The following is a 21,018-nucleotide window of genomic DNA, read 5'->3' on the forward strand; positions in this document are numbered from 1 at the left end:
TGGTTTTTCCGGTTTAAAAATGACTAGAAATGGAATAGCTGAGCCAAAAGATTTTCAATTAGTTGCACGTGATTTGCAACAACGTTTTTTCGTAGAAGACAAAATTTGATTGGTCTAGCTAATGTGTAGGCTTTGTAATGAAAAGCAAAGTGAAACCTTATCGATAAGCCGATACATCGGCTCACAGTTTTTACTTTTATTACCGCCAAAGCCGATAGATCGGCTTACGATAGCGAAAGAGTTAATGGCTCTAAACACAAACATTTGTTTAGACGGCGATGCTTGAAAGGCTTTCTCCTGTTCCATTGTATTATAGGTTACAAGATGAGTTGGCTTAAAATCTATTGTTTATATATCTGTGGAGTTACTTGCTCCACATTTCATCCCTCTTCTCAGCTTGAATTTTTTCTCTCTTCTTAAGATTCATACAAGTTTTAAACCAGTTTTAAATATCTGTTTTAGCGATAGTTTTACTGCTGATCGCTACTGCCGTAGCGCTGTACATGATAATACGCCCCTACTCATCGGTTGTTGTGGTTAACTCAAGGCCGGAGAGACTTGTTCCATGCCCTCTTACCCATTCCCGGTCAGAAGGCTACACTGCAGAAACTTGTGAACAGGACAAACGGTATGAACTTACAAAAACAGTCTATGGCAGTAAATAGAATGAAACTAAATTTTTGCTTGAGCGGTTTTCTATTAGTTGTAAATAGATTCACTGTTACAAGTCCTTTGGTATTCCCTAGTAGTTTACATATGTTGCAACTTGCAAGTGATCAAGAGAATTATTGGACTGTTGAAGTTACAACACTTTTAAGCAGCAGTTCTGGTAGCTTCGAGTTGTATGAAATCTTTGATGGAGTTGTCTTCTATTCGTTGTAGATGTGAATGGATTCACTATAATAAATCCCTTGGTATTCCCTATAATTGCACATATGTTGCAAATGATAAAGAGAATTATTGGATACTTAAAACTTCAACACCTGTACCCACTTCTACGGTCTATAAGCTAGAGAGGGAAAAGACGACTCTCGCAATCAGCGTTTCTTGTCGAACAGCGAATCAGCTCAGTCTCACGGTATGTAGTACTACTGTCTTCTAAGTACAGAATAATCGCTTAAACTCCAAAGTCAATATCAACCGGTGGGATAAATATTCTCTATGTTCTGGTAAAGTAATCCCTCCTACTTACATCCCAGTCCCAACCGCAGAAGTAGAACTTCTGCCAAGTAAAATCTCGATTACTTCTTCAACTACTAATTTTAATTTAAACATTTTTTAGCAATTTTTAAATTTTTTTAAAAATTAACAATGTTTTTAATTTTTTAACAATTTTTTTAACATAACTTTAACAATCCAGAACACTTAAAACTGCTTTTTAAACTTTTCCACTTACAATACATGTAAGTGTGTATATGTGTCTTTGTACACGCAGCATACTTGTATTGCTACATTATATACATACAATACTAATATTTGTGAGAGATCAATGGGAACTTAACACTGAAGTATGACTGGGCTGAAAATCAGTAAGGAAAAAGTCAGTGCTTCAATTCAGGTTTTTAACCAATTAGGCTAGCAAAAATACTACATCTATACTTTTCAAAGTTTGTGTATTTGTCGTCGTATATGTCCAATGTACTATTACAATTTTCATATCTTGGAAAAAAGATTCCGTAAAGCAAAAACTTTGATCTCGGAATCTCCCGTTCACCCGTACGACTGCCTTATTAACTACGCCAAACAAGCTTGATCGATGCGATAGACAATATATGCGACTATATGGGAGCAAATACACTACGCTTTTGGTCACCACGTAAAGTCATTGTGTAGCATCATGAGGTAGCTCTTATTAGTAAGCTCACTCAAATTATCCATTGGCAATATGCCAGGCTAATAACAAGTGGCTGGCAACTCTCATTAATTCTCATTGTTTATAAGCTGATTTTTAATTCCGGGCAACGCCGAGTAGCACAACTAGTTGTACATATAAATCTCTAAGTTTTTGTGTGTCTTTAGGTTTGTCCAGCTATAGCTATTAAAATATTAGAATGAAGAATCCGTAGCGTAGAAGATTAGATCTCGGAACCTCCCGTTCACCAGGCAAATACCTTACCAATTAAACTACGCGAGATTGATGGATTCATTGGGCGATATATGTCGCTATGTCAATGAAAATATGCTACCATGCTTTGTTATGTCGCAACGTAATTTTATGCTTAGTCTCATGGCTCTTATTAGTAAGCTTACTCAAATTAGCTATTGGTCAGGCTAATGGCAAGTGGCAGGCAACTGCATTACCTCTCACTGTTTATAAGCTGATTTTTAATATCAGTGCAAGGTCGGGCATTCCGCTAGTTGCATATAAAATTCTGAAATCCGTGAGAGATTAATAAAAAGTGAATGAAGAAGCATGACTAGGGCAAAACGAAAAAGGCAAAGTCAATGATGAATATTTTTGAGTCCATCAGTATCAAGATAGCAAAAAGATGGCATGTGCTTATTGGTGATTCTCTGTAGATGAAGGAGGCTTTTGATATTCTATCCAATAGATGAAAAGTGGTCTTGAGCTATTATTGGAAGAGGTATTCTATTCGCAGACATCAACCGTTGTTACTAGTGACTGCCATAGCGATAGACTGTGTGCTCCACATTTGAGCCTTAGTGACAAGAATGACAGGGCTTTTATATACGTACTCAAATCAAGGCCACCAAAAGTCTGTTATAAAACGAATCATGCAACATTTGGAGCCTCAAAGTAGAAGGAATTCCCATATAAGAAGGCTCTTGCTTATACATAGGCAGGCAGTTATCCATGAATGGCAGTAGCGCCTCAGATAATAGCTTTACAGCATAGCTGCATGGCTGACATGCATCGGTCAGTGCTTGTTTGCATATGAGCCTTTCTAGAGAGCAAGCAATACTTTTTAGTTAATCACTCAAATGCAAACAAAAGGTTTTGATCATGCAAAGGTTAAAGTTAAACTTGCACAAAGTCTTACTAGATTTCATCAGAAAGTATCAGTATTTTTCTATCATTTGCTATTGTTCCTGATGTTTGAGGTGATCTGACTACCAGGATGTTTCTAGACTAAAAACTACAACTTTATTGCAGGTGAAACGCTCAGGAAAAGAAACATGCAGAATAACCTCGTTAGTTGTTACCGTTACTGTAGTTGATACCAGCAATAGCGATAAAGTTGTAGCATTTCGTGTCTCTATTCTGTCCGTCTCTTTGCATCTATAGACATCATAATCACACTTTTACTTGTTCTGAGAATCTTTACCGCGATCAAGTTTTGTCGATTTTAATCGTGGAACTTCCTAGCAATATCAAATGAAAAAAACCCTCAATATTTTCTGATGAAATCTGCTAAAATGTTGTTCGGGTTCATCTTTGAGCAGACAATAATACCAATGACAAGATTCCTAATGGTGTACTTAGTAAGTGTTTGTAAGTAATTTGTCAGGAGTGAATATGACCTGATGAACTCTCAAATCATAGCCCATCGAAAGTGTTGATATGAACAGCTGTGACTCGCTGATACGTACTGACTTATTATCAGTAGGTTGCTGGTTCGAGTCACAAAATGACCATTTGGTGTTAGGGAAGGCATTCAAGCACAGCTCTTTTATTAGATCTCCTGTTCACACTAAATCTTAAACCCAGGGGCGACAACCCCTATCGGGAAAAGCTGGAAAAAGATTTTTTTATTTTTTTATTTATTTATTTTCATCAACAACAGTAACTAAACAAAAGAAAAAGAGCTGGAAAAACGATGAAGCCAATAATACGCATTAGTATAGCTAGTCGTGCCATCGAGCTTGTCATCGTGTAATCAAGATCAATTTTTATGAGTAATTAGGTTTTATCCACTTGTTAAAAGATGTAATTTAAGTTTTTTCTTGAAACTGGTGGGTGGAAAGATGAGCAACAGTTTTGCTGAAAAACAATTGACTAACACATGTGAATAGCAAAAGGCAAAACTAAGTAATCGGGACAAAAAAGCTATGAATTGCATCCGAATACTATGAAAAGATGCGGCTCTCTGATCATCTACCAACTAACCTGACTGTAGTTACACGAGCAGTCAATTTAGTGATAAGAAGTCTTAGTGCTGATAAACACTGCAATCAAAGGGCCTGAGTAAGGACTATTGGCAAGAGATAATGGATGCATAGCTAACTGGTTTGTGCCAAGCGAGGCTTAGAATGTAGCAATCTTTTTAGGTGGGAACGTGAGAGGAGCAACAGTTGGTACCGCCCCACCCTAAACTCCTAAGGCTATGTTTAAACTTAGTATTATGGTTTCTTAAAACATTGTTGTTCCTGGCACCTGGGCAGCCCAGTGTGCTCTGAGAGATAGTCAGGTGTGCTAATGAAGCACAAAGTATATGCACAGTAATTCTAGAAGGTTCTAGAACATAGAAAAGCAAACAATCGGTACAATAGCTGGTGACTGTCAAAGAAATGGTTGTGAGTTCGAACCCTGTACAACGCAATCTTTTTTCTCAACATCTCGGCCTCGGATGAACAGATGTGGTTCTTATAATAGTGAAGGTTTAGAATGGCAAAAAACTTTACATCAACATTCAAGAGAGGGACGTGTGTGCACGCATCCCAGTCTGACAGCTCATCTACAGATGCATAATAGTCGTAAGGCTGTAATTGTAAGGCAAAAATCTGTCACAAGGTTAGTTAGTCTGAAAGCCAGAAATTCTCAAAGTTCAAAGTAGAAGTTGACTCGCTACTTTCTTATGATAGGCTGCAATTCTACTTGCATTGTGGTAATGCTCAAGTTACATCAGACTAAATGACAGACCATACCGTTTCTCTCAACAATAAACTATCAATTAGACCACTTAACTTCCTGTTCACAACTAGTCAGATACAAGTCGCATACAGACTGTCTGAAAGGTGAAACTCTTTTTTAGGGTGGGTTCACACTATATCGCCGTATCTCGGCAATGGTGCCACAATACTTTGGTGATAACCATGTTCACACTATCACAAACCCATCTGCATTTGCATCGACAAATACTCATTTTTCTTTTAATGTTTCTCGAAAAAACCTCTTTGTTTCTGCGTGCTTGAATCAAATACTAGTTATGTAGAAACTATCGTGAACGGAAATAATTAGATTACGCTATCTAGGACAACAAATCACCATCGCTGAAATGGTGCACGTTGTATAGGCTGTCGTTGATGCTCAGAAAGCTATTTGGAAAATTTGACCCTTGCAAACTTTTCGGACACATCCGCTTTGATTCATCGATACCGATATCGGTTTACAGTGTACATAGTCAACGATGAATTAAACGGAGGGAAATAGAAAATCATCTAATCATCAACTTGGAGCAGCAGTCTTTAGTTTTGGAACAAATTTATATATCATTAATAATGTGAAAAGTATGCTATCAAAAGTTTATTCTAGGCGCAATCTCTTAACAAATAAACTAATTCTGTAGAAGGCTTGGAATTTATTTTCAGTGTTTTGCTGACTTAGCTTTGAGAGACCTTTAGCGCGGGTGTTCAGTTCACTAGAAACGAGGTGATCTCCAGAAGGTATCAAATATTCAACTGTAATCGCACTGCTTGCCTTTGATTTTTTCTTATTTCAGTAAAAATGACTAAAAGACTAAAAACCAACAATATTGAAAGCTTAAAAATAGCTTTCAAGGTAGAGCGATTCAAATAAAAAAGTGCCAACAAAAGTTTGTATCTATTCACTTTTTCAAAAGTTTGCAAGCATCGAAAAATCGTTAATTACAATTATTCAAGAGATATTAAACAACAAATCACACATTTATTTACTAATCAGATAAAACCAATAAAACTACTTTCTCACAAATCAAGAGAATTAGTAAATACTAAGAATACATCGTAAGTAATAACTTACTGTTGATCTTTACAGACTTTTACTGGTGCCTTCAACACGCTTATTCCTCTCTTTTCACCTCCGTGTAAAAGTACTTATCTTTTGTTTTCTTTACATATAACCATTAGTTCAATGCTGTTGATTGTTCCAAGCTTTAAGGTAAATGTTATTTGCCATAGATCACAGACAGAGAAAACAGATTTGAAGTGCCAGAAGAAGCGCTGCCGATATCGAATAAGTCAATCAATTGTAGTGATGCAGTTTATGAGTATGAGATGAAGCAAACCTCCTTTCCTACCTTCTACATCAAACACAAGGGAGTAAATGTGTAGGTAGTTGCTACTACTGAGCAGTGATGGTCGGCAATATTGTTTTAAGCTAAGAGTTGTGTGCCCACGACGTACAGTGGGTTATGCGCGTGCATTGGTTATGCTAAGAGCTGTGTGCCCCAAATCAGTCTATTGTACACAAATCAGTGTAGAGTGGGACATGGACATGCATTGGTTGTGCTAAGAGCTGTGTGTCTCCAGTGTACCTAGTGGACACCCACCATATGACATGAATTCCTTCTGATTTTGGGATAGTAAGGCAAACATGCTGTATGGTGGGGCATAGGGACCTATAGCAATTACTTCATACAAACCTTTGGTAAAACATCCAAATCTGATATACATACTGCACATATTAAAAATTAGGGATAAAATAATATATTACCCTCAGTAACTATAGTTAGATACCTATTAATTTTTAGCGTTATGATCTGCAATAAAATGATAAATTACTATGTACAGTACAGTATGTAGTTCTTACCTTCAAGACAGACGGAGTGCTAATGGCTGTGTGAGAGAGACTTGACAGTGAAGGGTTCTGTACAATAAATATTTTGTGGCATAAGATAAACTTTAAAATTAACTTAAATGAATTCAGCTTACTAAACACACTTGTTTTAGTGTGTATTCTACTAGACTAAACTCTATCAAAGCTTTAATATTTTACTAAACTTAACTTGGATTTTGTCATCGTCTTAATTTTTTAGTGCTTGTCTGTTTCCGGCTTGGTGATTTTTGCCTCGCTATCACTATAACTTTTAGCCTAGCCAAGCTTAATAAAGCTTTATTAAAACCAATTTGACAAGAAAGACTGAGCAGTGCTGTTTTAATTTGAATCTTGAAGAGAATTTTGTCGAAGTCGTATGGTGAAGACAATGGTTTAATGAGAGACCGGAAAACTTCGTGTTCGACTCCATAAGGCCAAAAAACCATAACCCACTTTAGTGTGTTTTGTGAAGGTTTACCTGTACAAGATCAAGCTTAGCCGAAGTTGATGAATAGTGGAGACTATTAGAGCTTATAGAAATATCTCTTAAAGCTGAGCTGAAAAATTGCAAAAATTTACTGACTATCAAACTCTTGTTTGCTTAGCAGCATACAAAGAACGATTATTTGACAAATTAATGTTGAGACTACGAGTGTTTTTTGTAGAATAAGGACTAACAGTCTTTGAACTAGTTGTTTTATGCAATGCGTGACTCTCAGTGTTCACCATGTGTAAGGCTGCATAACTCTCACATATTGTTTATCATATGTAAGAGTGAATAACTCCCACATAATGTTCACTGTGTGTAAAGGCACAATTTTCACATAGTGTTTACAGTATGTAAGAGTGAGTAACTCCCAAATAATGTTTACAGTGTGTAAGGGTGCATAACTTTCACATAGTGTTTACAGTATGTAAGAGTGAATAACTCCTCTATAGTGCTTACAGTATGTAAGAGGGAATAACTCCCACATAGTGTTTACGGTATGTAAGGGTGAATAACATCTGAAAGTTTTCCAACAGGCTGTCCATTCCCTTTGACTCAGCCTTTGTCTATGATGAACAGTTTCTACAGATGACTGCTCGACTCAACAGCTCTACCAACTACGGTTTTGGAGAACATAATCATAAACAACTCCTGCTTGACATGAACTACAAGACCTGGTCGATATTCGCCAGGGATGTTGGAGTTGTCGTATGTTGCATTAACTGCTTTGTCTTGGGTGATAGATTTAACTCTTTGACTTGGTAAAAGCCCCGCAGAAACAACCGAAAATCATGTAATTTCTTTTTGAAAATTCATTAAAATTGGTATTCTGTGTACATAGCTCACACTAAAATTTATTTCTATTAACGAAATCTTTTGTATGTAAACATTCATTTACATATGTACTACTACAAAAAATCTACGACTATGTACAGTTGTCTATGTATAAAATGCCTGGAAGCATTCTTTTTGGCTTGAGTTCAACGCCACAGCGTAGCTAACGCCAGTAGCATCGTCATCGTCCGAGCTACCATAACCATCACTTTTCTCTGTATATTCAAAGTCTTCAAAATTTACATCACTGCCATCATCTGAATTATTATTATACTGATCAGACAAGAGATTGCTAACGATCGCGGGATGAAATAAACTATTATTTTTCTGCTTTGAATGTCGTGCCGTATGTTGACTGGTTTTTCCAACTTTCATTTTTCAAGATAGTCGTTATTTCTTCAGCTTTTAGCACAAGGCACCGTCTCTCAAATGATCGTTTGACATTGTAATTCATCGACTAACATCTTGTCGATAATATTTAAGCTTTACTATCGTTCAAATCCTCTGTTTATTGTTACTAGGCAACAGCTTTATAAATGTCTACCAAATGCTACAGAAAAATCATTTCCCTACGAAACCTAAAAACGACATTTTGGTCATTTTCCCAGCCAAAGAGTAAAAGAATTCTACTTGCAACTATGATATTTACGACCTCCTTCATAGTATAACCAAACCTCGACATAATATGTTTGGTTTATATGTTGAAGCAGTTGTATCTTGAAGCAAACACTTTTATAATAATACATTTTATTTAGTTTAATTCATTCAAAAGTTGTAGAAACAATAATAAATATTTTTAAGTATGTCAAGTCTAAAGTAAGTGTAAAAAAACAATTAAAGTGCTCAGTGAGAAGACAATTTATTGTCGTGATTAACCTTCCCTTGCCTTATGAATATGAATGTAGGTTTGGTGCTGCTTAGGTTCAGACATGAGGAATAGAGATACGTAGCATAAATTACACTATTACACACAAAATATAGTTTAAATTACCTTAATTTGTATTTATTTGTCGCTTTTATATTGGAATTGAAATTTGTTTTGCATCAATTTTTTATCAACTTACAAAATTAACATATTTTGAGAAACCAGAAATATTGCATGCTTTGTGTTTAATATGTAGAAAATTACTTCTCGCGCTGAAAAAATATGTTCAGAAGTTTTATTCTAAAAATTTGTATGTAGAAGTGATTGTAAGCTGAGGTTTGACTGTAGTAAAAATTTCAAGACTTAACTTTATTACAGTTACAGTTAGAATTTAAAGTTGAAGATTTGAAGTTGAAGTTAAAGGTTTGAATTTGAAGTTAAAGGTTAGAAGGTATTAGAAATTTCAAGGTTTGACTGTATTAAAAATTTCCAAGTTTGACTGTATAAATATTTCAAGGTTTGGCTGTATTATATTAAATACTTCCAGGTTTGGCTGTATTAAAGATTTTCAGGTTTGACTGTATTAAAGATTTCAAGGTTTGACTATATTCACGGTTTCCAGGTTTGACTGTATTAAATATTTCCAGCTTTAAACATAATTGCTTTGGTATTTCTCTTAATGAATGTTACAGACTGCAGGTACAAGATGAGACTCTGACATTGATATTGCGATGGATATGCATTGAGTTCTCACTGGTTACATTTTGTAGGATGAGTGGAACCTTTATGGCGTCCACCCGTACTTTATGAGTGTTAATTCCATGGCTAAGTCTGTAATAGGAACACTCCTCCTCAACTCTAATGCTATGGGTAAGTGTTAAGACAGAGAAAGTACATATTATAAGCTGGAACTCAATAAAACCTTTTTTTGGAATTATCCTTGCATGGAGCACCACTTCTATAGTAAGCTCACAACACTTCCTAAAAGGCCTAACAGTTATTATAAAGCTAAGGGAAAAGGGCGCATGTGTAAGAAAACTAGCAACCAATTAGGCTAACCCCCTTTAGCTCTACTAACAGCACACATCTATGCCTCTTTAGCTCTACTAACAGCACACATCTATGCCTCTTTAGCTCTACTAACAGCACACATCTATGCCTCCTTAGCTCTACTAACAGCACACATCTATGCCTCTTTAGCTCTACTAACAGCCCACATCTATGCCTCCTTATCTCTACTAACAGCACACATCTATGCTTCTTTAGCTCTACTAACAACGCACATCTATGCCTCTTTAGCTCTACTAACAGCACACATCTATGCCTCCTTAGCTCTACTAACAGTACACATCTATGCCTCTTTAGCTCTACTAACAGCACTCATTTATGCCTCCTTAGCTCTACTAACAGCACACATCTATGCCTCCTTAGCTCTACTAACAGCATACATCTATGCTTTTTTAGCTATACTAACAGCATACAGCTCTGCCTCTCGGATCAGAAATCTTAAAAAATGCATGTAGTTGTTCATCTGAGAATTGTAATGCTAGATAGCACGATACATTTGTACATTCACTACAGCAGATTAGCCGACAATCTCCTGAAAGAATTGACCAGCCAATCACAAACAATTTAATGCACTCTCTACAGAAGGGTTGGTACCTGCTGACAGGTGATAGTGTACATGCTAATAACTATACAGGCAATAGAGCAGCTGTACTAAGCAGGGCTGTATTTGCTATCATTGCCCTGTTTCATAGAGTTTATAGTTCTTGAGTTCAGCCTTTCCATAAGATTATCCAAATTACACTGCTGTGACTGCATCATTGACCAACGGCTAAATTATCTAATCATTTCACCCTATCACCTCTACTGCACAGTTCAGTATAATGGTTCGCTATGTGTAACTGATTTGGTGTAATCGAATTGGCTGAGAGTCAGACTGATAACAACGCGTAAGCCTAAATGAAAATGCAGAAGTGAAACGTCTATGCTAACAAGTTGATAGTATGACGAAGGTGCCAAAGACTGACAGGGCGTGTCTTCAGTTATCAGCTATCCTTTTAAAAAGTGTGTGTTTTTGATATGATACAACAATCATAAGCAGAACACTGTTTTCAAGTTAAAACGTGAGCTGCTGAACAAAATAATAAAATACCGCATGCTTTGGGAATTACCATGGGCCTGGGATCAGCTTAGAGATTTCTAGTATTAATAACAACTTGTAAATCTAGCTACTCTTTTGAGGGGAGGCCAATTATTCAAGCCTAACTACTTCAACAAAATCACAGGCTAAATCAAACTCTAGCTAAATGAAACCTATTTGCGCTTCATATTTCAATTCCTTCGTAGTTACCACAACTTAACTTATGTGATAGTTTGATTGTCTTAAAGCTGAGGCTACTTATTCTAAGACTTATTCTAAGACAATAGTCTGTTGTTAGCTTTTTGTTAGCAATTTTTGTGGCAGCCAGCTCGGCTGCCAAAGGATATTACACACACAAATAGGTAAATGTGAAATGTAATTTTTCTATGAAGAAAATTGTTTTGAAAATGAAATTTATTTTTGTAATTTCTTTTAAATAACATAATATCTTGTATTTTTCTTTGTACCATAAACCTGAATTTTTTCATGAAATTGCGCTTTATCTACTCTGATTGGTTGTTGCAACTGAACAAACATTTACAAATTGAACTGGCAAAAGCATGTTGAGATGTCTAAAAATGAACGTAATGGATCAGTTGTTGGAGATTCTGATACACTCTGTTCAATTAATAACAAATGTACACGCAGTTAATATAGCTTCTTGTTGACTTTGACGTTTCCAGATTATGGTAATTTGTGTTGGAAAGCAAAGGGAATAAAAGACAAATTAAGTTGCATTGCTTGCTTGCACATTTCCGCTTGATCAAAGCATTCATCAAATATTTAGTTGCTCCTATGAAATCAGAAAGCCTTAAAGGTTGACTTGCAACAAAATTCACATTACAGTTATTTGGTATCAGAAGATTCACCATGTCTTACTCTGTTTTGCTGTAAGTGCCAAATATGTGGAAATGTGATTACAAGCTCTTAAAAGCTCAAAAATCAAAAGCCGTCGTAGATTGGAATTTCTTTATTTCGGTGACGTAGCCAAGAAATTTGGTTATCGTCTTGTCACGAATGTTCTCACGTGAATTGAAGGGCCAATAAAAAGCTCAATATAAAACTTATCGTAGTACTAGTTTATGACAAACACTTCGGGTTTTACCGAAGACCCCCGTATCAAATATAGATGCTCGCTACTTTACAGTTTTGTTTCGGCCTGGTCTAATCGGCAAGTCGTAGTCTGATCATGTGACCCAATACTTTGTAATTAATTTTTGCAGCACTTTTCGATTTTCACAGGTGACTAACAAGCTCATCATGATTATCAGACAATGATATGTACTCCTTCGAGCTAAGGTTAAAAAGTTTAACGATTTTTTACAGTAAGTTATAAGATATCAGTGCTAAAAGTGACAGCATTGCAATGATGATAAAACAGACGCGTAAGAACAATAGACATGGTTTTATTGAATGCGTGAAGTATATTTGTGAAAATATTTCAATGAATTAGGTTGCAAGAAAGTGTAAACAGAAACCATCTCTCACAACTACATCACATTTGAGCCGTTTTGGAAAGGGAATCCAAACTACGGCGGTCTTGTGTGGCTGCGATTTTCTGTTCGCTTTTGAGCTTTTAAGAGCTTGTAATCACATTTTCACATATTTTGCACCTACAACACAACAGAGTAAGACATGGTGAATCTTTTCATATCAAATAACAGTAACGTGAATTTTGTTGCTAGTCAACCTTTAAAGGTTGACTTGCAATAAAATTCACATTACATTTATTTGGTATCATAAGATTCACCATGTCTTACTCTGTTGTGCTGTAGGTGCAAAATATATGGGAATGTGATTACAAGCTCTTAAAAGCTAAAAAACGAACAGTTAATCGCAGCCACACGAGATCGTAGTTTGGATTCGCTTTCCAAAACGGCTCAAATGGGACGTAGTTGTTACAGGATGGTTTCTGTTTACACTTTCATGCAACCTCATTCGTCAAAATATTTTCACAAATATACTTCACGCATTCAATAAGACCATGTCTATTGTTCTTACATGTCTGTTTTATCGTCATTGTAATGCTGTCACTTTTAGCACTGATATCTTATAACTTACTGTAAAAATTCATTTAATGTTTTAACCTTACCTCGAAGGAGTACATATAATTGTCTGATAATCATGATGAGCCTGTTGGTAACCTGTGATAATCGAAAAGTGCTGCAAAAATTATTTGCGAAGTATTGGGTCACATGATCAGATTACGACTAGACAATGAGACCAAACCGAAACTAAACTGTAAAGTAGTGAGCATCTATACCTGATACGGGGTCTTCGGTAAAACTCGAAGTGTTTATCATAAACTAGTGCTACGATAAGTTTTATATTGAGCTTTTTGTTGGCCTTTCAATTCACGTGAGAACATCACGTGACAAGACGATAACCAAACTGTAATGACTACGTCAGAGAAATAATGAGATTCCAATCTACGGTGGCTTTTCGTTTTTGAGCTTTTAGGAGCTTGTAATCACATTTCCACATACTTTGCACTTACAACACAGCAGAGTAAGACATGGTGAACCTTTTGATAACAAATAACTGGAATGTGAATTTTATTGCAAGTCAATCTTTAAGTGTGTTTTAAAGAGCCAAATGCATGCGTTGATCCGGTGCTTTTTTTTGACAGTCCTAGGACTATGCGGAAACTGCCTTGTTTGAATCTTTCTGTAACTTTGGTAGCAGAACATTTGTTTTATCACACTTTGGCATATATATATATATATTTATATATATTATATATATAAATATTTATATATAAATATTCTAATCAAAAGCACAAATGGCTTGTTTCAAATTAAATGCTTCTAATGTAAAGTTTAAAACGTTTTTATCAAAAATTATAGAGATGTTTCTATCACTTGAGATTGGTTTGTTGTTTGAGGTGATGTTATTGCCAGGACGTTTTTTAGATTGACATTGGCCAAACTTGATCGTTGTTGAAATGCTCAAAAGAAAAGACATCTTTTTCTTTTGAGCGTTTTACCCACGATCAATTTTGCCGATTTTTCTTGAAGTTTATGCAAAGATTATCTCACTTTACCTTGCTTCCGAAGGGCGATCGCTAAGCGGATGTTTGCTATAAATCAAATTTCCCCAAACCTTTAGAAAAGTCGTTGACAAAAATATTTTGCTGATGGCGGTAATAACGACGCTTATGAATTACGAAAAGTTGAGGTTCACCTCCATGGCTTGGAATAAAGTGATTTTCTAAAGAGATAACAACCCTTTCGGTAGTCGTTGGGAAAAAACAGTTCGAGTTAACAGTGTTGAGTTCGAGTTATCTATAGCAATTTATTATTACGTGGGAACGGACCAAAGAAACCGTTCGAGTTAACCAGGTGTTCGAGCTATCCGTGGGCGAGTTATCCATGTTTGACTGTATTTATATATAATATATAAATCTAAGTGTTTGTTTGTTGGTTTGTCGTGTGTCCTATTATAATTGTATTATAATGATAAAATAAGCATACTCACAGCGTTTGCTAACATTAGGAATAAAACAAACCGCTTTGACTGAAATTGATTGCGAAAACAGTGGTTTTGCAGACAGACGCGCTAACCACTGCACCACCTTGCCATACTATAGAATAATTATAGACTAATAAGTATGCACGCTAGTATAGTAATGCTTGAACTACTAGAGACACGGTTGTACACAAGAGATCATGAGGTGTAACGATTATAAGCGCAATTATTCCAAGCTATGGCAAGCTGGTTGCATGGTTTAGTGGTATTGACTTGGCTTAATATCCGTGCACCTAAATGTATAGGTTTGGTTCCGTGAGGTGCAATGTTTTTTCTTAATGCCAATGGTGAAGGACAGACACCGCTCTTATTATAGTAAAAATTTAGAATAACTGAGTTACTCAAATACATTGGGTAGAGAAACATAGTCAATGGCAACTACATTACCTGTTTATAAGCTGTTTTAAATCTAGAACAAATCTGTACCATAAGAAGTAAATTGTTTTTCAGCAATCTGTTTTAGCCATTATGCTTGATTTGAATCATGCATTGGCTGGACACACACAAAAATAAACAAACACCTTTATTTAAAAGCTAGAATGATAAATGTTGTATATGTTGATAGAAAGTAAGTCTTCTGTGCTAAAATCTTTTTGTTACCTGCACAACACCAAGCATTTAGGTATTTATTGTTAATTTTCTTGCTAGCAGTTTCATGTCTACCTATAATTCTAGTACAATAGGGTGAGTAAGCTCTCACACAGCAAGTATGATTTTTTGTGTACATGTTTTAGAGAATTGTATTGGTTGGACATGTTTTGACTCAGTGATGATGGTTTCTCAATCCAGAGACATGCCTGGTTGCAGGATAGTGATTGAGGATTGGAATGCCATTTATGGGAGTTGAACCCCAGCCTGCTGTACATTGGTCAAGCGCTCTAAACCACTAGGCCACGACTGCCCATGCGGAAAGGGCACAAATTTTATACGTACTTCCTATTGCACTGTAAATGTCATTTCTTTGTAGATGTGCACATGCAGCCTGCACCGTATCCATCTGTTACCTACAGAGTCATCGGTGGCCTTTTCAAGTTTTATTTTACTATTGGAGACACTCCAGATGAGGTGACTCAACATTACACAGAGGTAATTAGTCTATTTTTAGCTAATGGTAATTGGTAATCGTCGTCCTTGGTTTATTCCAATTAGGCAGTTAATATAGTGTAGACATGAAGTTGTGACTAGGTAACTTTAGTAACCAAACATGCCACTTTATAAATAATTAGGTTCTTTATTGTTTATCTCAAAGACGTTTAACTAGTTGACAACAGCGCCAATAATAAATGAATTAATGAAATATAAGATTTAATTAATAAAGAATAAATAAACTGTGAACAAAGGAATGTTGACTCACTAATACAGTATTAAACTATAGTAACTAGCATGTAATTATTTAGAATTCATCATAGTTATGCCTTATTGACAACAGGTTGATGAATAGAACATTGCTAAATGGTATTCTCTGTTTGATTTCCCATTCTGCGGGTCATGGTAGGATAAATCAGTTCATTACATATAGTTATGGGTGCCTTCAGAGTTCAGACTCCTATGCGTATTCTAAAAGGTGAAAATTGCAAAAATTCAATAAAAGATTTTATTGTGAAATGGTAATGTGATAATCATTCACTAAGTACTCCATGTATAAATTAAATTGAAGTTGTCTCTTATATGCTGCTTTCATGTACATGTACATGCGTTTGTTATGAAGCAAGCATACGATTGTCATAACCTAAAACACTAGCACATTTTTAAAGATCTTAGAATTATTTTAATTATTCGTTGCTCTGAATTCATGTGTTCTCCATCGACAAACTTAACATGACTTGGTTATTATGTAATTACCAAGTCATGCCAGTCACGTGATTAGCACATGACTGGCATGTGGTTAGAATCTAAACACCTCACCTGTACCCCTTATGCACTGGGAACCCAGTATCATCTTTAATGATATATCCTGATATTGCAGTTGATAGGCCGGCCGATTTTACCTCCTTACTGGAGTTTAGGATTTCAGCTATCGCGATGGGGCTACTCAGACACAGATCATCTCAAAGAAGTAGTGAGGAGGAATAAAGAAGCTGGCATACCATTGGTGAGAAGACAACTCCTGCCTGTTACTTTTCAGCCTCACTGAGACCTACATGCAGTTGAAACAATTGACTGTGAAAACTCGTCCTACTGGTGCCAGTTCTCCACCTCTCTGGACTTTGTACTGCTTTTGCTAATCTCAAGAAAGTGTTGGTTGTCGACATAGATATAATAAACCCATTATTATATCTATTATTATTATATCTATGGTTATTATATCTATTATTATTATATCTATGGTTATTATATATATTATATATTTGTATTATGTATGATAATATATATAATATAACATAACATATTATTATATATATTGTATATGATATAATATATATAATATAATAATATAATATATTATTAATATTATAATATATTATTATGATATATGATAATATATTACTATGATATATTATGTATATATTATATATAATGTATATATAATGTATATATAATATATATATATTATTATAAATATATTATATCTATGGTTTTCGGTCTATTTCAAACTGATGAGTTTAACAAACAATAAATTCTGAGATATTTGGTTAATTCGCGAAGGTACTTTGTGGTATGTATAATTAAATGTGCTTCGTAAAACTAAACACTTTAGTTGCAAGTCGAATAACTACAGTAATTCCTCATCTTTCACAGTTAATCTGGCTAATCTTTAATTAATTTAAATTAATTTAATTAATCAGTTAATCTTTGCAATAATAGAAAGTCTGCATAGTAGTAAACCCACATCTAATAAAATCTCTTTATCATTATTTGTAAGCATTTTCCTATTTCTCTCAGGTATATTAAACAAACAAACAATGTTGTGACATTTAAGAGGCATGATGTACACATATATCTCTCTCTTACATATATCTCTTACTTACATATATCTCTTACTTTTATTGCCAATAAAGTACTATATATATATATATCTTACATAGATCTCTCTCTTACATATATCTCTCTCTTACATATATCTCTCTCACATATATCTCTCTCTTACATATATCTCTCTCTTACATATATCTCTCTCTTACATATATCTCTCTCTTACATATATATCTCTCTTACATATATATCTCTCTTACATATATCTCTCTCTTACATATATATCTCTCTTACATATATCTCTCTCTTACATATATCTCTCTCTTACATATATCTCTCTCTTACATATATCTCTCTCTTACATATATCTCTCTCTTACATATATCTCTCTCTCTTACATATATCTCTCTCTTACATAAATCTCTCTCTTACATATATCTCTCTCTTACGTATATCTCTCTTACATATATCTCTCTCTTACTGGGCCAGAGTAAGAGAGAGATTTATGCATCTTACGCGTTTTTTGATACAGTTTTTAATTTTTTAATAAATAATTTTACTCCATGAAGTACTGAAACTACAAAATGTAAACTCGCAAACAGTACAGAGGATTACGGTTGTTAGTTTTACTGGTCACTTCCTGTTTGTTTTTCTGTTGACAGGACGTTGTTTATGGAGACATTGACTATATGCTCCACAAGTTTGCTTTTACATATGATAAGCAGAACTTTGGAGACCTTCCAGATTACGTGAAGGAACTTCAAGCTAACCACACCCATTATGTTATAATTCTGGTAAGAAATGAAGCTGTTTGCTCCTACTTAAGTTGTGACTTTTATGAGTGGCATATTATTCCACCACAATTCTTATCAATGTATATCAAACAGCAGAAACAGGAAACAGGTTGTGATACAAAGCAAATATTTATTGTATGTTTGCCGAAGTTGTTACAGCCTACCTACCAACCTACCCTGTCCTGGGTACACAGCTTCTAAAAAACTTTCTGTTTTCATTCAACAAACTTATTTTTAATATATTTCAAAGTATAAAAGCAAAAACAAAGTAAATTCTATGAAGTTGGTGAAGTTTATGCAACTGCATGAGATATTTTGTCTATTAAAATGGACACTCCTATAGCTTAAATAATCCATCCAGAGTTTACATTATACAAGGCATAAAATATGTGTAAACAGCACAATCTATTTTAAGATCTTTTCAAATTCCCATTTTGGCTTTTTAAAAAGAGAAAACTAAACATATCTGCTTAATTTAATGACCTTTAATGACCATATATATATATATATATATATATATATATATATATATATATATATATATATATATATATACTCATGCTACAGACAGTACTGTTTCGGCTATTGAAGCCTCATCAGTGCAGCTCAGAGCTTAGGCAAGGGACACAAATCCCATTACCACAAATCCCATAATACCACATATATATATATATATATATATATATATATATATATATATATATATATATATATGGTATTATTGGTTTGTATCAACAGCACTTCCCTGTTTTTCTGATGCTAGCGTTCTTATGTGCAGCGCGATTTAAATTTATATCAATTTTTTCACCACTGCTTCATGCGAAATAAAAGTATAATAGCAATATAAAAGCAAAATAGAGTAAAATATATATATTAGCTGAATGCCTGGCATTGCTCGGATAATAAAAGTCTTTGCACAGAAAAAAATATTTTTATTTAACATAACAGGTGCATTGTAACTTTCAAATTTCATATCATGAGGGAAATGTTTTGTGTAGGTCAAATAAATTAACAAAATAAGATGACTATAAAAGGTTTAGATGTAAATGTGAAATAACTAGCAAGTAATAGCTAAATTAAGTCTGTTTTGCTACGATTACAATAAAAAATAATTCTGCACGATTTAAATTTATATTAATTTTTTGCCATTGCAAAAAAAAGTATATGTGCCAAATAAAGTAAAATATAAATACAGTCAAACATGGATAACTCAAACTTCACGGGACCGAGCGAAAGTGTTCGAGTTATCAGAGCATTTAAGTTATCAGAGCACTGTCACAAGTCTATGTATTTATTAGTAGATACATGTACATATACAAACTATAATTTAATTCAAAAGCATAGATGGCTTGTTTCAAATTAAATGCTTCTAATGTAAAGTTGAAAAAAATTTCATCAGAAAGTATAGAGATTTTTCTATGACTTGAGATTTGTTTGTTGTTTTAGGTGATGTGACTGCCAGGACATTTTTTACATTACCATTGGCAAAAATTGATCGCTTTTGAAATACTCAGAAGAAAAGACATTTTTTCTTTTGAGTGGTTTAACAAAGATCAATTTTGCCGATTTTTCTTGAAATTTATCCGAAGCTAACCTAATTTTTCTTTGCTTTCGAAGGGCCATTGCTAAGCAGATGTTACAATAAAAGATAATTCGGCAATAGTACAATTAATAAAAACTGAAAAAAAAATCCTGAATATGTTGAATTAGTAATAACAGTTCATGCATAGATGTGTAAGTGTATAAAAAAGTTTACTGTTCCACCAGAAGCTATCCATCAAAACTTTGAATGCAACGATACTGGTACCTCTCCATACTACTACAAATGAAAAAATGAGATATCGGACTGTCTTTGTTTGGTACTTTGTCTGACTGAACGGAGCGAGAATGTAGAGGCAATTCCTACTGGAGATAATACAATCGACCGCGTGAAAAGTATTTAGCTTTTACTGATTGAGCGATCGAAGCTTACAAAAACAAAAGTAGAAGTGTGAAGGCACATTTTAAATTTAAATGGCACATTTAAAAAATACAAATTAAAAAAATGGGGTTTTCAACAGCTTCAAAAAATAACAAATGCAAAAGGTAATTAGTTAATAATCAAAAGTGCACATTTACTGTGTTCATGCGGTATACGGTATATGATAAAAGCGATAGAATGCTAAGAACTGTATTGCTCAGTGGTTAAAGGTTTGAACCTTGCAGTTGCAATCTCCAGGAATTAAAATCCAGCACAATGTGAGCTTTTCATCCCAAGATTACTAGCTATAACTGGACAAACCAAAGAACACACACAAACTTTCAGATTTATGTATCATATATATGTATATACATATATATATAACATAATATGTATATAAATATATATGTATATACATATATATGTTTATATAATATATATAAATAATAATTACCTCTATGCGCCTTTTTTATTAAAACTGCGGTAAAAGAGAAAATGATATTTTTAAGGCTAACTATGAAGCTCTCGTTATTCTAATTGAATTTGAGAACGTGCATCGACTTAACATTTTAGGTTAAGTATAATTTTTTATGTAACATAATGCAAGAACTTTAAATAAACTTTTTGCGTTCAGTAGAAGTTACTTGAAGGTTGACTTGCAACAAAATTCACATTACAGTTATTTGGTGTTAAAAGGTTCACCATGTCTTACTCTGCTGTGTTGTAGATGCAAAATATGTGGAAATGTGATTACAAACTCTTAAAAGCTCAGAAACAAACAGTTAATCACAGCCATT

General features: G+C 34.4%; 1 protein-coding gene across 1 annotated transcript in view; it reads left to right on the forward strand.

The window, feature by feature from the left end:
• The first annotated feature begins 960 nt into the window (after positions 1–960).
• The window catches only part of LOC137396178 (sucrase-isomaltase, intestinal-like), a 38,079-nt gene continuing 18,021 nt past the window's right edge, over positions 961–21,018 (forward strand). The window contains exons 1-7 of the mRNA XM_068082330.1: positions 961–1,078; positions 6,058–6,206; positions 7,718–7,889; positions 9,651–9,750; positions 15,522–15,640; positions 16,521–16,646; positions 18,130–18,261. Of these exons, the coding sequence (XP_067938431.1) occupies positions 6,154–6,206; positions 7,718–7,889; positions 9,651–9,750; positions 15,522–15,640; positions 16,521–16,646; positions 18,130–18,261 (702 nt within the window). The 5' untranslated portion in view covers positions 961–1,078; positions 6,058–6,153. The remainder of the gene's footprint in view (positions 1,079–6,057; positions 6,207–7,717; positions 7,890–9,650; positions 9,751–15,521; positions 15,641–16,520; positions 16,647–18,129; positions 18,262–21,018) is intronic.

Source organism: Watersipora subatra, chromosome 5 (assembly GCF_963576615.1).
Source record: "Watersipora subatra chromosome 5, tzWatSuba1.1, whole genome shotgun sequence".
NCBI classification, from domain to species: Eukaryota; Metazoa; Bryozoa; class Gymnolaemata; order Cheilostomatida; family Watersiporidae; genus Watersipora; species Watersipora subatra.